The sequence below is a fragment of the Caloenas nicobarica genome, chromosome 4, assembly GCF_036013445.1.
Source record: "Caloenas nicobarica isolate bCalNic1 chromosome 4, bCalNic1.hap1, whole genome shotgun sequence".
Lineage (NCBI taxonomy): Eukaryota > Metazoa > Chordata > Aves > Columbiformes > Columbidae > Caloenas > Caloenas nicobarica.
The window spans coordinates 12423224-12442715 of NC_088248.1; the positions used below are offsets into that span (position 1 = coordinate 12423224).

Genomic DNA, 19492 nt, shown 5'->3' on the forward strand with positions numbered 1-19492 from the left:
TTTCAGCAGCTTGTAAGCAGATGAGTGTTGACGGGTAAGGGTTGTACCCCTCCTACCTCTCTCCCTCAACCTCAAGTCTCTTTAAGGACTTTTGCTTTCAAAGGATGGCTTTGAGTTTGTCTGGGATGGATTAATAGTGTCCTTCACAAATTAACCATGGAGATCACGGTACTTGGTAAGGCCCTAAGAGCTTTCAGCAGATGCCAGTAGAAGACAACAGTATGACTTCAACATGTTACACCTGAAAAAGACTGGTTTCAAGCAGCTGTTGTGTACTGTAAATTTTCAAAAGTCTCCACTATTTCAAAAATTGACTTTACTATGTAACACAGACTGCAAGCCCTGACTTATTGATGCTTGGTGACATCCTATTTTTCTAAATTATACAAACAACTTCTCATGCACTTATGTCATTAGTAACTGTCAGTCGAACAAAACATGACACCCAAGTAATTTTACTGTGGCTTTTATTTTGTTTCTGTTATTTCCTTTCACCTAAACTTTGTAGTCTGTATGTCCAAAATATACATAAGCGCCCTTGCACTTACATAAAATACTGTTTCTCTCGTGCTTACACATCTTTTAAATGCATGATTTATCTTCCACCTCCAAGAGTTCTAGGATTTACAAGATTAACTGTGGGCCACTTCAAACAAGTGTGTGCTTGCAAAAGCCAAGTTTCTTAGAATAATTTTTTTAGTCTCTCTGTAACCAGTCCAAAGATGAGTTTGTGCTGCTGTATAAGAAATAGATGGATATCTACATTTTTTAATAAAAAATTACTCGTACTGAAGATGATTTGACCTGTGAACAAGAGTCCTCATTTGACACCAGCCACGTGAAAACATGGTGTTCAATGTTAACTAGTTGTTCTGAATCCCAGTGAAATGAAGGGTAAAAGAAAATTAGGATGAATTGCTCTCTGGACAGGGCTTAACTTTGCTGCTTGAGAACTGAATGAATTGCCCTCAGTCAATCCATCTTTTTTCCTCTATTTACTGTATCAGAAGCCTAGGCAACTAATTCAGATTAGATGTCCAAACTTATGGACAGGAGATTTTGGAAAGATTAGTACAATCTGGCTTACTAACATCTCTATCTCTGGTAAAAGTTAACTTCCCTCCTTCTGCACTAGACTAGACAAACCCAATTCATGCTACCAGTCAGTTGCTTGTAAGAATGACCCCAATAACAGATTCATCAAGGAGACTAATTGTCAAGTAGGTGTTCCCCAATGGAAGTCCTCTCTCATCAAGCCATGTAAGATAAACAGGAGCAGCAGTTCCTTTCTGCAATATGCAAACAGCATAAGATGACAACAGATAAAAACCAGACAGATTTGAAAAAACAAACACTAAATATACTCCTTTCACACAAGAATTGCACTGTTTCATACAGAACTATTGCAAGTGTCCACAAATGAGAGGATTTTGTGCTTCAAAGTTTAGAATCATCACTAAAATGTCTCAGAGCAGAAAAGGAATGAATCTGTTACATTTGAGGAGAAGATTAAAAGAAAAAATGACAAAGACAAGCAAATGGAATGGCGTTGCATTCTCTGATACCTGCTCAAGTCCTGTATCTATTTCTCTCACCCTCATAAAAAGGAGTTACTCAACATGAAAATGAAAGAAAGCTATTTCCCCTGTGACAAACTCAAATTTCTTCCTAGATTTACTGCTAGAAGCATGCTTGTGAGATACGTCTAAACTTGTTGATGCTGATCAACAATTATGCCATTTTCCCTCTGTACTTTTAATATAAATATATTTGTACATATATATACGATATATATGTATAAAGATATAATATATTTATGTTCAGAGGCAATTATAAATCCTTACCAGGGACATCATATTAAAGCACATCAGTGCACCATTGCTTTAAATACAACAACTTTTTATTGCAGTCTACTATTGTAGGGTAAGCTTTCAAAGGCATTCTTTCACAAAGTGAAGGTGGCTGCTTGTTTGGAGATTTTTTAATTTATTAAAAAAATATGAATAATGTGTAGAAAATAAATCTTCTAACTTCCAAATATACTACCAAGCCTTAATCCTAACACTTCACGTTTGGAAAATACCTGAAAAAAAGCCTGACCTATGTTATCGTTTGCAACTCTGCCATTAAACCACAACTGAGACTACAATCTGCACTTTTCACTAAAACATTTCACCAGGCTTTCTACTTTAATACAGTATCAAAATCCAGCAGATATATTAAATACATCTTAATTGGACAGCTTGCCCAGTCACGCCCAGAAGTAATGTGAATGCAACAATAACTAAGAATAATTGCTACCATTAAAACAGCAAGAGTCAAGGCAAACAGAAATAAATGCTGTGTTTACCCTCAAGTTACAGCTGACTGTCATGTCCCTGCTGTCCAAGAACAAACTGCTCAACACATTAATGGCACTTCTGTACAAATAACCCCAAATAAATAATCCTTGGATAAATTGCAGTGGATTTACTATAATTCAAAGTCTAGACATTCTACTTCCAGATTTTGTATGAATAAAAACAAAGCTTTTAACATAATAAAAATAAATGTAACCCTAATACAAGGATTACAAAAAAGAATTCCATGATTGAAAACCATATGGGATTTTGATCTGAAAACATGTCACAGTAGAACGGATACCTTTTTTCCCCCTCAAGTGTGTACATGTCTAGCTCGGCATCACAATACCTAGTGGACCTTAAAGTAGCATAAAAAGTAAAATTTAAGCACTATATTCTTCCATTCCAGTTCCAGTCAAGATGGACTATTTTCTATGAGCGATTCGCAATCAAAAGTGCCGTAAGGCAGTATTTACAGCGAGTTTAGCATCCAGATTTCCCAAACTCAGATAACCCTGGGAGCAAAACAATTAAGAAACAAAACCAAATACACATAAAATCTTCAACATTTCAGTGGCTAAAGCTAGACATTTAATAAAGACTTTGAGACATAAGATTTCAAAGTAGTCACATGCACTGATATTTTCACATTGTATTTTGCATTCCCTGTAGTCAATTCAGCCACAAAAAGCTAATTACAAAAAATCTGGTAGGAACCTGATGTTAGTGATTATTTTGAAAGAATGACTTCAGGTAAGATCAACCAAATATGTACTTTACAGGTAACAAACATTCTCATCAAATGCGACAAATGAAACATGCAGCAGAGAAATAGTCCTAACCTGAACAGACCAGCAAAACAGAAGTGTCTGAAGAGACCAGCCGAACAAAAAAGAAAGAGAGGCACAAAGATAATCAGCAGCATACAAAAGCGTGCATTCAGTAAACTACTACATTCAGTTTTTGAAGCAGCCTCATAGAGCTTTTTCAAACCGTTAACAGAATGAAATAGGAATAACGTCTGTATAATTTGGAGTTACATCTACCCTCCCCATTCCCACGTGGCTTGCTTGGGCACATACGTGCAATTCTCAGGTGTGTATGTTACCTTTTATGTACGAATTCTCTGGCTGTCTCTATTGGAACTAAACTGCTGTATTAAGGAATGAAGAATTTGAATACAGTGATATTATCCAGGGTTTTTTTAATACCTGAAGACTCCATCATCACACAACTGTGATGGAAAGAGGGCAGTTCACCTGGGGAGGAATTTGGAGACAAGGGGGCCATCTGGATCACACATGCAACACTCCATACCAGGTGATCAACAGGGCAGCCCGGAACGGGAATTGCAATAGTGCTTTTTTAGTCAGAGATAATCTGGGGTGATGACAGCATTCAACAGCAAGTAAGGATGGGCAAAAGGTTAATGTATATAACTAAATTATAACCTGTGACATATGCTTTAGAACATTATCTGTTCATATAGAGCACTTGACAGCTTTACGCATTCATCCTCAGCTGCTGTTACTCTGTATATCATGTTCACATCAAGTTAGAAAGGAAGTTCATGTCCTTAACTGTACAGAATTCAGTTAACGTATTTTACAAACACTTAACACACAAAGGAACCTAAGATATGCAGAACTTACTTTCTTTCACATGAAAAGAACTTAATCAGGAATTAAAATTAAGTTAAATAGGAACTGAAGGAACCACATGATTTCATCAGAACTTAAATTAAAAAATGCCAGAAAAAATTATTGGTTTAAGATTAAATATTTACACTTTAAGAAAATACTCAGTAAATTTCACCACATTGGTGTTGTACAGCATGTCAAATGGCCTTTAAGAAGACAAACACTTCATCAAAATAAGATTTCCTCTTCTGTAGAAGTAGCAGTTTTATAGATACCAAGTAGCATATTCAAAAGCATTTAATACCCTAGGTCTCTTAAACATTTTTATAATTTCGGCCAGGGATTCTAGGAAGGGAAAATAACAGGAGAGTAATCAAGAAGCTTGGCCAGCTGCAGTAGCTAGCTGCTCTCTTGATGAGCCACACCTGGACCAGTCTTAATCTGAACTAGACAATAAAAACAGTGATCTGGCCTAGACAAAATTCTGGCCTGCCTGTTTTTCAGCCATTAAACACTCAAAATTTAGCACTTTAGAAGGTACAGAAGGACCTGTGCAGGAGTAGCATTCTCATGCCAAGGACCAAACAACTTCATTATTTGAAAGATAAAATACTTGTGGATGTCAGCTGAGACAAGACCCAGAAACAGCAAATACACATGTAATTCTACAGGTAAAGAAAGGGTTAACATCTTTGACTGCTGTCAGAACAATCTTGTTGCCTGGAAATGGAAAAACAGTACTCAGATATGGGCCAATTAGCAACATTTCTTATGCCTTCTTCATTTTAATCAACATTCAAACTTGACTCTGAAGACAAGAGATTAACTATTCCCATTTCATTTTGTTCAGGGTTTTTTGTTGGTTGTTGGTGGTGGTTGTGGGGTTTGTTTGCTCGTTTTCCATCACCAATGATTAACAACACTAAGCCTGTGTATTTGTGAATGCTTTCTAACTAAATGTCAATATCTGTGCATTTTCCAGGCACAAGGGAGAACAAGAATTTCTTTTATGTGAGTCAATCGAACGCATTTCCCATTCACTAAAAATGGTCACATATTTAATAAGAAAAAAACTTGAATGCTATTCTTTCCAAAACAAGGGAAAATCAGGTTGCTTTAACCATTTCTTTTTCATATCAATACTTTCTTGTAAATACTTTGACATTCCTTGTTCTTTGAGGCATGGAAGTGGTATTTTCATAGTTGATGTTTGTTTTCTGCAAAGTTTTGGGTTTACTCAGAGAATTCAGATTACCTGTAGTTAAGACAAATAGTCAAAACGTTTTTCCTATCCAGTCCAACAAAATTATTATAATATAATTTAGGTTTTAGCTATTTGTAACAAAATGAAATGTAAATATAAGTAAAGGATCCTACAAAATAAAAAGGCTATCTGAATCTGTACAGCAAAGTATGAACTACCATTATTAATTACTTATAGGCTTTCATCGGTTCTACAGTGGTATTAAGATTTTAGTCACAAATAAAAACCCCCCACACTTGCTTTAAAGAATAAACCAGTTTCATTCTTTGCATCTATCAGTAGAATTAAGCTATTTGGTTTCCCTACAAATGAAGCATTAACGCCTATGACTTCAGTGAACCCAATGGTCAACCAAACCTTTTAAAGTACACGCATTAATCAATTGGTAATTCATTTGATCTAGAGATGTCACTAGCATTCAAATAATCTATCGCTTATAACATTTCTTCATTCATGGAAGCAAACAAGAAGCTGACAGCTGCATGAAACTTTACAGGTACTTTTAAAGATTTAACTGTTGTCCGGAGATAAACAGGACAATGATGTATAAACTGAAAGGTTTAGAAATGCAGAATCCTTACCTTTGAGGCCTTCTGCAAGCTCCTTTTTAAATTTGGTAGATAAAAGAGAGATCATTTATAAGCCATTGAATAGAAACAACCTATCGGTAGACATTTGCAAGCTGTTCACCGGCTATACACAGACACATTTTTTCACATACTTCATTGTGATATGAGAGGAAGTTCCTTCAAGCTTGCCTTTTATCTTTTTTTTCATGATAGAAAATATAAATTACTTATAACTTGCAAGGTTTGCTAGAATGAGAATCCTGGCTGTACCTTATTTCTTACGTACGTTGCCTGTTTAGCTATTAAACTTTGGAGACATATTTTACACAGTAATAAAACAGAGTTACACTGTCCAACTCATTTCTTCCATCAACTACTTTGAAGTCTTTTATGCTCACAGATGACAGAACTACTGTTAATAACCAAAGATTTTTATTACAACTCCACAACTAATATTCTGCTTGGTTACTCAAGAATTTTTACATGTAAGCACAAAATTTGGACCTAGATTTTTATACAGTTGGACCTTAAATATGGTTTTAAATATGCTTAAATGCCTAGCTAATAAAATTGTAGAAATGTGACAACAATGGCAAAGTTAGCACCATGACATCAGGCTCTCAATGCAGAGCATGACAGACATCTCAAGAAGGCAATCCGCACCTAAAGTTATAGGGAACAAGTAGGATGAAAAGTTTTCACAAGCTCATAAAACAGTCTTTGATTACGGAAACTGAAAAAGCTAAGCTTAACTGTGTTGACACAAAGGATATGGAAGTCTGCCATCTGAATGCTTTTCGCTATTTTAATGTAATCTCTGGTATTATCTTTTATTCACGTATATGGAAGCAAATTTACAAAGAACTCTCTCATGTCATGCTTATGAAATAAAGCAGCTTTTTCCAAATACCAGAGAACATAACATGTGAGAATGCCACATTAAGTGACGGCTTTTAAATGGCATAGAATAGAAACATTAATCTTTTCAGAAAACATCTAGGACAGATGTAAAGTCATAGTTATCTTACTGGCTTTTTATCAAGATTTTTGACTAATTGTGATGGAAAAGGAAAAATAAGGTTACATTTTAACCTATATTTGCATATATAAGCATTTTCTGGAAGACACATATGGTCATTAGTTGTCTCTCACTAGTCCCTATGTAACATAGGTAAAAAACAACATAGAAAGGACACAATTACAGTTAAAGACACTAAACACTCCTAACTCAAAAATCAATTAACCTGCAAATATAAACCACCTCACAACAACATTTATTGTTCCACAACTTACGTGCCAAAGATGGAAAGGATTATAATACAACTAATTAGCAAAGCAACAGTATAAGTATCAGACAGACAAAATGTGCGTGTATATTACATAGGCATATAAATATGTATACACACAAATATGCACACACAAGACAGCAATTAACAGATTTAAACACCTATGCATAAGGCAACTGCCAAGCTGCACAAACCACAGCCAGCAACTGTTAAGGCTGGAAGTTGCTTGAAACTTTAGGGAAGTAATTAACCTCCTGGCTCTGAGTTTTCAAGCCCAAGGAGCAGTCCATAGAATTTCTTTTGTAAGTTATGAACAAGCCAAGGAATTTATATCACAGTCAGAGGATTCTTTTGCTGAATTAACCCCAGCTCCTTCTGACCCTAAAAAGTCATAAACCAACAGGATACAGCAGAGGGAGAATATGCTATAGTGTTTCAGCTGACCTACAGAGCGCTGTCTCTGTCATTGCAAGGCTGGAAACCCAGATGATGAATTACAGAGCAATATGTGAGGTTCAGATGTAAACATCAACTCCTTCCCTCTATACATGCACATGCAGACATGTTCACTCACCCCAAACCAGCACAGTTTCTGCAAAAGGCCAAGTATTGTTAGGGCTCATTTACAGAGCCTTACTTTAAGATAAAAGAGGGAAGAGAATTGCTTATTGAGGAAGCATGCCTGAATCTCTGAATAACAATATTTAAGAATACATGTTGCATATAAAATAAAAGCCAAAAACCCACTGAGTTTATCTTTTTGTTTTTCGATTAGTAAGCACATAAAAAATACAATTCCAAAGCAGAACCAGGAGGATACCCAAGAACCTCAGCTTTTATAAAGAACAGCTTTATAAATCAAAAAGGATAAAAAACTATATACAACTCTCTTTTAAAAGAGAATTCTGCCTGAGATTGTTTTGTAAATACAAAGCAAAGCCTCTTATACTAAGTAGCTAATAAAGTGAAGTCTAGCTGGCCATGTGCACAGAAAATGGGATAACACAAATGTCTGCACCAGGACCTCAATCCTTATCAGCTGTAGTCACTAAGACATGAAGATCTTTGCAATATTTACACTTATGGTATACTGCTTAGTTGAACTTAAAGCTTATCCCCAGCTGAAGACTTATTCACGAAGATGAATCATCCCTTGAAAATGGACAGTGGCTGGCTGTTTCTCTTTTAGCTCAGAATGAAAAGTGATACTTTGATGTCTAGCCAAAAAAAATAAAGGGGAAGGGGGCACAGTTTCAAGTTGATTAATTCAAAACCACAGAATTTAATAGATACCAAGATGATGAAATATTCAACACTGTAACATGTAGAAACCAGGCATCCATCACTGAATAAAATAAGTCTGTGACTCCACTGTTTGATGAACTGAAAATTACTTACTGCTCAGAAAATCCCTGAAAAGTTGTCAAGGATTTTCAAGATACAGTGAACTTTACTAGTAAAAGCGATCAAATGAGTACTCAGCATTTTTGTACTGTTTGCAGATGACACAGATTACCTTCACCAACTACCCTTACTTTCTTTGAAAATGATGTGAACTATTCCTCAGAAAGCTACGTTTCCTCAGGCCCACTGAACATTAGACAACAATTTCCTCTTGTGGTTAGTCTGCATGTATTACAGTCATGAACAGCAGGAATCTAACTATGGCATTTTCTTACTAAACCTCACATAAGGTGTTTCACCATAGAACTTAACAGATTTTTTTTTTTTAAACCACAAGTCACAACTTAGCACCAACTCCACCCTCCTCTTTTACCCCCACCACGTTTCATCAGGATAATCAAGAAATGGACAGGAATCATAACAGAATGACATCAAAAACAATTGTGGAAAAAGTATTTCAGTTGATTTTCACAGTGAAGGATGTGAATCACAAAACCCTCTATCAAAAATGTGACTGACATCACAATAGCAGCTAGACTGAAAGAGGAAAGGATCAGAGTTTATCTATCACAGCTCATAAATGAATTTAGCCAGGCATTTTTCCTGAATTAGTAAATCTTTTGAAAATGAGCACTTCCAGCTTTTTAGGCAAAGGAAGAAGCCTTGAAAGTTTCCCTCCTTCTGCAGTATTATTCTTTAATAAATTGTTTTCACATTTTGTATTCCCTTAATTCCAACCTGCATGATCTCCTGGAAAGTCAGCTTCTCCCACCATATTTAATTTACAAATGTACTGGAAATCTTAAGTGCCTTTCTACTTCAATTAAGTTCAAAATGTCATAGTTTACTATTTCTGGTATAATAACAGCTACAAATTTTGCAAGGCTCTATAGTCAAAGTTAGAGGTCTCTGGTGTGTGGTTTCATGAAACTCACCTTAGCCTCACTCCTAAATTTAGGAAAGTGTGCTCGAGAGAGCTGAAGCATTAAAAGTAACTGGTAGCAGCACATGTGTGAAAAGCACTTTCACTCAGATAGCTACAAAGCATTTTCCCAAGAGCTATCTGTACTGTCAACTTGAAAAACTAGAGTCTTTCTGCTTTTGAAACTGATGTATAACACTGACAGTACACAGCAAACATACATAAAGTTTAAGAAAAAGGCCTAGGAAACAAGAAAAAAAAAAAAGACCCCACTACTAAAGGCAATAAGGCAGACTCGCCTGCAAAAAACATTGGAATGTGAATCCAGATGTTTTAATGAAGCATTAGACTAATATTTTGACATTCCAGTAAGCATTGGGAAAAAAAAATCTATACAAGTCCCAGTTTTCTTGAAAGTCTAGTATGGCAACACACCACAAAATTAAAGGGTAATATAGTTCCTCATAAGACAAGAAGGTGAAGGTAAAGAAATATCCATAATTAAAACAGAAAAATAACTTCACAAAAAAAGTTAACACAGATTAGAAATGGAGAGAGTCATATGCCTAGAAGCCTGGATTGACATGCTGAGTAACTAACAACATTATTGCATTGCTTCCTTTTGCTCCTCTCTACCTGACACATTAAAGTACAGCCCAGGTGGGTATGTGGTGGGTCCTTCCAAAAGGCACAGTCCTCAAGGGTTCCCTAAATCCTCAGGCTACATGCTCGATGAGTGCTGGTTGTTTGTTTGTTTGTTTTCTTCCTCTTTGCATCTTCAGGATGTGAAATAAATAAATAAGAGAAAACCACAGCTTAGGAGACAGAAGACTGAAGAGACAGAGAAGGAGATATTGAGATATTGTGCAGGAAGGACCTTGAAAGGAGTTGAAAAGTTGGAGTTGTAGACAAAAGAATGAGAATGGAGGAATGGACAGAACCGTTGCATTGCTATTCTGGGTCTTGCCAGCTTTGACCTTCAGTGTCTTTTGTCTGTGATTACAGTATATGCAAACTGCCTGAGCAGAATGCACATACACAGGCTTACATGTATATGTTTTTATACAGCTATGGTGCATATACGTTCCAAACATGGAATTTAACAAAGAATAAGACCTAAAGATGAAAGCCAATTTCAGTCTTTCATACTGACTGCAGGACCACAATAAAAATTTGATAGTGTCTGTAGCAGTCATATCCAAAAATCACAAAATGTAACAAAAACTCGTAAAACCTGTAATCTTAACAGGTGGTCTTGATAGAGTGAAGTCTTTAAGACTTTTCCAAACGTAGTAGAAAGCCAAATTATTAAAAACACCAATTCTGTCATCTTCCCACAAACCAAATCTGCTTATGCGAAGTGAATGGAATGTCATAGGAAGGCTGTTTAACTGATGTTTTGACTGCCAAAAGCAAATCTATACCATTTTATGTTGGAAACAAATTATCACAAAGAAATCCCTTTCAGTGGTCTGACACTTATTTGAAATGAAAACGTAAGCTCACAAAATGAAACCTATCAACGACAACATGACTAATTTATTTGCAGTGTATTTACAGAAACACCCATGATAACATCATAGGGAAACAGAAATATAATCTGGGTGGCAATATAAAATACGTTACATAACTCAGACACAGGAATATTATGAGATCAGCAGAATGAGTCACATTTGCAGTAGAAAATAGATTTTGAGTTGAAGAATACTCAAGCTAGAACATCCTAATTTGGGTAACATGCAGTTTGTGATAAAGTCAGAAGTCATATCAATATAAAATTAGAGCTTCAAAACACCTTAGCAGCCAGAGAAATTAATGAGCTTGTATATACATATAAATATCCATATATATATATATATATATGTTCATATAAAATTACAGTCGAGAATAGAATCTGGTTTTACACATTAAGCAGATAAAATATCTGAAAAAATGCTGTGTTAGGCCTACCTGCAAATCTGCATTTCTGTTTGTAGATACATAAAGCAATTGTGGACATAGTTACACATATCTTGTTATATATTCAGAAAGTCTTCTCTGTTCATTACAAAAAACCACTGTACCTGTATGGCTTCTGATATGAACTCTCAGTGTTCCATTGCTTGCAAACTTTTGTCCACAATATGGGCAAATCTTCTCTTTCTCTCCTGTGTGAGTCTAAATGTGGTGGGGAAAGAGAGGAATGAAAGCTTCAGCATAGCTTTAAAATAAGTGAAATATGGAATACTTCAATTGTATTGGCATTGACAACTATTATGTCCACTATATATTTTGTAACATCACATCATGCAGAGATTCTAAGGAATTAGCTATAGGTGTTATTTCAATTTTCTTCTAAAATTCCTAAACCAATTTCATTATTAATTGCAAAGTAAACTGGCTTTTCAGTTCATAAATTTACTATTTCCTAAATAGTTACTATTACAATTCACCTTTGTGTATTTTCATGATTGCAAGAATAACACACCTGGTTTTCAGTTTTATATCTGTGACAGTGATTTCTAAACCAGCAAACAATAATTACATTACCTAATAAAGTTAATCTCAATAAATGGGACTGTTTTTAAAAGCTTACAATTTCACATAATTTTATTACATTATGAAATGTAGTAAAAAGAGTTTAACTAACCTAGTATAATTTTTCCTGTTGCAAACTTGAACTGGAGCTTTAAAAGGCCTCTATGGGGATTTGCACATATGATTTCTGTGTCATATGAATGAAACACAGACATCAGTTCAACTTGAGTATCACAGACAGCAATCCTTCAAAGTGCAAATTCTCAGTGATTTTTGTCAACACAAATTGCATACTAGATCCTATCTAGTTTGTAATAAATGCTAGAATCAGATTGCATTTAGAGAATTGATCAGAAGAACTATATTGTAATTGTCACTAACACTAAATCATACACTGAGCTTATCTTTTGAAATCAAGCTTTTAAGGTTAGAACACCTTGCTGACATAAAAAGAATTATTTCAAAATGGAAAAAAAAAAGAAATAAAAATCACAAGCTCTCCCATCTGACCTGTGCAGTCAACAGCAAGACCATCTTGAAGTAAGTTACATACACAGGTTCGTCATTTTTCAAACTGTACTGTCAATGCCCAATTCTGAACTGAAGATTTACCAGCCTATTGAATATTTTTCTCTTAAGACTGTGACTGCTCTTTTAGTGGATAATTTTTGATTACTTCATTTATAAGTGTTAATCTCAGCGAGATAGGAAAGAAAACACATTACATTATATGTACAGCTGAAAATTTGGGTTTCAAACTTTGCACATGACTCTCTTCAGATAGAGAAATGAATTCTTTGTTTTCTGAAAGATATTGAAGTTATATAAAATCCTTCATTACATCATAAAAAACTTAGATGACATTATGCATATTATGCAACTGAAGAGTAAGTGAGATCTCATTTCAATCCCAGACAGACTTGCATAGTTTTCATTCCCTGACATTAGGGATATAAACATTAAATCCTTCTTGATTAGGACAGGGTTCTTTAGAAATCACTTATATCTGTAAGAGCAACATCGTGGGATACCAGACAGCCAGCTATTAATTCATTCCAAACAACCAAAAAAACCAAAGGATTTCCAGGAGCAATGTATTACAACTTAAAGGCTCACAAACATATAGCTAGTCCTAGACTGAGAGCAGCACAAAACAACAGCAATTACAAATAAGGAGTGCCAAAGAAAGAATAGGGATAAACAATAAACGGTAGCTGCTTCCCAGTAAAGTAAAAATACATATATGTTTATGGCTATTTTTAACATGAAATAGTAAGTCACACTGATTTTTTTAAAAAGAAGACTGAGAGACAAAAGTTTAAGAATTTTTGCAAAGCTCAATGAATCCACATTTTTTTTTATTTTGGGATCTTATGATTCACCTTGGCAAGATCCTTCCCCCCCCAAAAAAAAAAATCTGAAATCAATTTATCAGTATTATAGGTTAAGTCTGTTACTCAAGTGATTAAAACAAGTAGATAAGGATGAAAAGGATTTTGTGTTTGAAAAGCAGTCTATTTTTTCCAAGCAAATCAGCTTGTCTAATAAAAGATACTGTGTCTTCCTAAAGTCCTGCTCCGCAAGAACATAATCAGAAACAAATCACAAGTTTATTTTTTATACCCTTTATTTTTGAGTTCCTTAGACTGACATATTTGGGCTTAAAAAACAGGTGTGCTTTAATACTCCTCATTCTAAAAGTCATATAAGAGAAGAAGAGTATCCTGTGATCTGAAGTTCTCCCTCTATTACAGCAAAACTCAGATGAGTTCTCAGGCTGGACAACAACTGATGAATCAGGTTATTTGAATCTCAATTATCTTACGGTACCTGTCCTGAAATCTACAAACAAGGCATCCCCATGTCATTCTAGTCCTTCTAAAGTACAGGTGAAAAATCTTCCACTAAGTGTATCTTGGAGAAATACTTCTTGGTTACACAGTTATTTCACTCAGTCACAGGAAACTTTATTTTCTGCACTTATAATTATTAAGTAATTTAATGCATGTTAAATATGAGACAAGCAGCATTTAGAACAGACCAAACACAGATGGAAAATGCATTAGCGTACATTTTATGGAAGATCAAGACCTTTAAAAGACCGTAAAAGAAACCAAAGCAACATCGTTCCTAGTTGGTTCCATTAATTTTTGTAATCTGTACATGTGTTAAAAATCAAGAACAAATTCAGGATGCAGTGCTGTCCATTACATGAGAGAATTCAATAGTTTACTATCTGCCAATAACTTGATTTAGGCTCCAAAGACATGCGCTAGTTCCCATATCTGTAAGACATGGTAGCATTGGAGAGATATTGAAAGACTCTGTTACATTTTCTCCTCACTTTTAAATGTAGACCTGTGTTGTAATGTAGAGTACTCACCATAACCATGTGCCAATAATATTGTACCAAGTAACTCAATTTTGTTATTACAATTTTACAGGCACATATGAAGTGCATGCTATATGGCAAATAATATACGCACAATGCTTTTCAACAAACTCTAACATTCTGCATTTGGTGGTGACACCCAAGCTGATTTTCCTCAGCTAATCAGTTCTTTAATCAATTATTTTCTTCACATTTCCTCCCTGTAATATAAATCTTACCTCATGCCAAACTAGTGAGCAAGCAGTCTTCTAAGGTTTACCCCAATTTCATTGCAGAGATGAAGTATGGTAAGAGCAGTGCAGCAAGTCCCATCCTGCTACAGACCTGATGCTGGAGTACCTACACTGGATTTGCCCATATGTATCCATTGCACATTCTGCATGGCACCAATAACCCCACTACAATGAGCATTTTAGGATGTTAAGCAACATCAGAGCTTTCTACTGAAAAGCCAGAAATACAGAAGCATGTGAGGATTTTATGTTTAGTCCCAAACTTAAGGACACAGTAGGAATGAATATGATAGAACTGATTCTACTTACTTTTTTATGACTCTTCAGGACTGAGGGTGTCACGAAAGCCTTGTCACAGAGATCACACTTGTATTTCTTATGTCCATCATGTACTACTTGAATATGAACATTTAAGGTATCCTTTCTTTTGAAAGTAGCATCACAGTGATCACACTTGAAGGTCCTCTCACCTTATACAAGGAGAAAACAAAGTTTAAAGATACTAGTTTTTTGTGGAAATACACTAATGCTTATTGTTTCAGAAAAATGAAAAAAAGCAACAAAGACAAATGAAAAGCTGGGCCCTGAGGACAGAAAGAAAACAAATATCATATCAGGTAAAAACACCATTGGGAAATTAAGAAAGTATGAAGTAGTCATGACAACAACATAGCCAGAAAGGTGAGATTAAACTCTATAAAGATGAAATGGCAACCAGTGGAAAGGAGCACAAGTTTTATCAGCACCTTCAAATAACAGACTCTAAGGTAACAAGGGAAAATATTAAATAGCTTCATCTTTTGAAACTTAAATGGTAAGAGACATCTTCCTGAATGTAAAATCATTCTCAAAACAATAAATACTTGTTTTGAGTAACCTACCTCATTCACATCAATAAAGGCAAACTCACACGATAAAGATAAAATAACTTTTAAGCTTGTGCTGGTTTTGGCTGGGGTAGGTAAATTTTCAACCAGTTTTCAAATTAAAAAAAAAAATCTCCAAACTCAGGGAATTTCAGAACTAACATACTGTTCAGTCATACCCCCTCTGTGTATACATAATAGTCTTCAAATATATATAGTTGCAATGCCAAGTATGTATTCAGTCAAGTTCTCAAGTTTAGCAAAATTTTTCAACATGCTAAGTAATGGGAAGCCTAGAATTGGGGATTTTTTCAAATGTTATCATGGACGAAGGCAAATAATAAGTGTTTCTCATCAGCTTCTTTATTTAGCAGAAACCCTATAACTTCTTATAGAAGAGCCATCAGGACACTGATGCCTCACTGAACAGTCTTTATGTCTTTTCTATTTCTACTACACAACTATGGAAAAAGTTTTGGAAGGTTCCTCAACAGCATAAAGCAAAAGCCTGAATTACTTGCAACAAGATTCGAGCATTATAATACCCTGAGCAGCTTTGGAAATCCTCTTGGAAAAGGCTGGAGGAAAAAAAATGGAGCTACGTAACCTGTTTCATGACACCTCATCGTTGTGATAGCCACCAGATTTCACGTGGTAAATATAAGAACACATCTGTTGCTTAAGAACTATCCCTGCCAAAAGCCAAAACTCCTTCCAATGCCTTTGGTGGACAAGCATAACTATTAAAGTTATCAAATCAATTTCTAGTGTCAATGGATAAGAAATGAAGAAAGAATTTCCATTTTGTATTTTCAATCAACAGGTTTGCACTGTGCTAGATTTAGAGGTTTGTTAAAAAATAAAAAAGCAAAATACATATTATCTTCAGGCCTAGGCACTCTAAAGAATGGAAGTAAACAACGAAGTATGTCATTGACTTCAGCTCTTGAAAATACTGAAGGGAAAATTTTTCAGAGTGCTTGACGTGAAACTACTGTATCTATATCTGTAAATGTCTTTGAAGATAGAAACAGAACTGACATAATTTGTCCTACAGTGTTTTCCCCCAGAAATACAAAACATTATGTGAGTGTCTTTCTTGGGACTAGCTTTATCTACTCCACTGATGTGCTCTCCTTATGAAAAAAGATAATGAAAACTGTTTGTGCTTTACTTGAAATGAGAGATATTCAGTGCCCACTTGTGCTGACTCCTGTAGAAGGAGCTAATTAGTATTTCTCTTACTAACAAACACTCTGCATACAGATTTTTACTCTAGAAAGCAAATATATAAAAAGAATCATGCCTTCCTCAATAAATGAAATCCTGTTCATGCATGTCTCCACAATTCTAGACAAAAGAATGATCCAAGTGAAAATGTTAAGGGTTACTCATTCTTGTTAGTCAGGTCTCTTACAGCCTCATGAGCCAGTGTCAGCTAAGTATGAGCTACCACACACTTCTCATGTATCATATATCCTTCCTAACCACCACAGCTGAGAATAAAGGGTTAGCTTCTGCATTGCTAATGACATAATGAAAACAGATACTAAAATGTATTATCAGCAGCATGCCTAAGAGAAAAAGCTTGTCTGACTCTCAGAAGACAAGTTATATTTACACAGCCAGAATCTAGGGGGAGAAAAAAAAGCTTAGGTATTTTAAATTATTTTTAGTTGGACATATTTAATCTTGAATTTTGAAAGTTATATCCATGACGTCTTATCCAATTTCAAAACAGGAACACCTGAGTAGTGAGTTTATTTAATATACCTTTTTTCCCAGTAAATCAAGTTTGTAAAATAAAATTTAAGTCATTCTACATCACTCTGCAGAGTGCTTGCTTGTAAAACAACAAGGGGATCCTGAATATAAAAGAATACATGATGTAGGCTGAACTTCAATTTTTGCTAGATGTTTCAAGCTTTAGAAACAAATTTTTCCTTTCCTACAAAAAAGAACAGTAAAGCCAGCTAAATACATCCAGAGATGCCTTTTTCTTTCTTTTCTTTATAGTAACAGGTATATTTCTGTGCTATGAGAGTGACAATCATCCAGCTGTAGCAGGACCATGCCTCTAATAAAAAGACTATATGCCTATAATTCTGAGTTATTTCAAATATGAGAAACTCGTTATCATGGCAGCACAACTTGTCAGTCTCAGAGTTAGCTCATGAAGGAAGAGTTCTACATTTCTTCTTCTGGGAACACAAGTTGTTCTTGGACAACAGCAGAGCCCCATGTTTTGATCAGATTTGAACTGAAAACTCTTTATTCTTCAGTTCATCCTAGTAATGACTTTCACTTCTCACTTCACTATTGGTCTGTCAACACTTCTTTTGTAGGACTACAGACAACAGACGCAGTATGACTATAAAAGCTTTGCTTATATTTTGCTGTATTAATGCCTCTGTTAAATTGGTCAGCTGTTGTTTTGTGGTGGTTTTCTTAACCAAAGTAAGGAAAAAAAAGGTTTAAAAATCTTTTATGATTAGTAAAAATACAAAATAGTACTGGTTGAAGGCTTTGACTCATTTTGGAGACAGCTTTAGCTAAGACGGCATGAGTGACCACCTTCAGCCACCTATTCTGTCTCTCAGGAAGACGTTTCTTTTAGCATCAAGAATGACTAGACAATGTCTGTGCCACTGCAAATCACAGTTTGTTATATTAAATATTTGCTTAAATGTTGGTGGTTCAGGAACAGCTAAACCTGCCACAAACCACAAGCCTAACTCAAAGCCCTCAAAGCCTCATCCTCTTGAAAAAAAAGTCAAAGTATATGTTTTAAGGGAGCTTTACTGTGAATTACTGCTTTTGGATATCCTGCAAATGTTTGGTTCATTAGAACATACATTACTGAATAGGTTTTTAGCTTTTTCCCCCTCTCATTTTCGACATTTAATATTAGAAAAAGATTTTACAAAATTCAATGCTTTATGAAATTGCAGAAGTTTTGAAAGATAATTGTAAAAGAACAAAGTAAACATGCCAGTCTAATAATTCATCTAACAGAAACACTGTTATACTGGATTAAAAAAAGGGTTGTGGGGTCTTTTTTCATTATAACAACAAAAATATTCCCCAAATTAAAGCACTGTCTTCTAAGCTGCAAGGATTTTAGATACTGATATTCACGTGGTTGAGTTATACTCTGGGGCTCTGTAAATATTGAAGACAGAGAGAATTCCACACACACACAAAAAAATCTTTACAAAGTCAGTTAGAAACAGTGCAGAATGCCAAGAACAAGTTACTCATGAGGGAAAATGGCCACAGGATTCCTCTGGGCTGCTAGTTCTATGCTAGAGGCAGGAAACATTAGCCTGGAGTGGCACAGGAGAGAAAAATCTCTGTTTCAAGCTCTAAACTGGATTACCTACAAAAGCTGAGTATTCTACCAAGTGATCTTTGCTTCCATTTCACCTTTCTTAAAATGGAGGTAACACTGTCACACATAATGCAGAAATCTCTTGTCACCAGATGTCGAATCACTGCAAGATTTCCTACAGCGTATGTGGATTTTCATTTATGGGCATTTAAAGACATTGATTTTGGCTCTGAATTTCTAATTCCCTGGGGTTAGAGTTGAATCTTAATACTAATTTAACATAGCAAGGTGCCATATATCTGTTTTTCAGTCAAATATGAGAACTGAGGAAGTTCTTTCTCCTTTCTGGCTTAGTACTTACTGTTATGGATCAGCAGGTGTCTTTGTAGAGAGAATGGGGTTCGGAATAAAGCTTTGCATTCCTCACACTGGAATGGTCTCTCTTCAGAATGAGTCTGCAGAAGAAAGACAACATGTCAAAAGAAAGGCTGAAGGAAATCAATTAGTTGTCATTATAGTAATTATAGCTCATTTTCTAGACTGGATTCTGGAGGGGATATCACTGCAATTTGAAACATCAGGGACAAAGAATTAAAACAATCATTCTGCCATTATCCAGAATCCTGAAAGCCAGCATAGCAGCTACCAAATAAACATATCATCCTAGTCCTCAGAAGTGTTACATGAGGTGTGCATATAAACAGAAACAAAAATATAAAATACTCA

At 35.2% G+C, this 19492-nt stretch overlaps 1 protein-coding gene across 4 annotated transcripts in view; it reads right to left on the reverse strand.

The window, feature by feature from the left end:
• The window catches only part of PRDM5 (PR/SET domain 5), a 95354-nt gene that overhangs the window by 27269 nt on the left and 48593 nt on the right, over positions 1–19492 (reverse strand). For all 4 annotated transcript variants that reach the window (XR_010606132.1, XM_065634143.1, XM_065634142.1 and 1 more), the window contains 3 exons: positions 19128–19221; positions 14879–15039; positions 11491–11584 (listed from right to left, as the gene is read on the reverse strand). Coding sequence is in view for 3 of the 4 variants with exons in the window: in XM_065634143.1 (XP_065490215.1) it covers positions 11491–11584; positions 14879–15039; positions 19128–19221 (349 nt within the window). In the remaining variant the exon portion in view is untranslated. The remainder of the gene's footprint in view (positions 1–11490; positions 11585–14878; positions 15040–19127; positions 19222–19492) is intronic.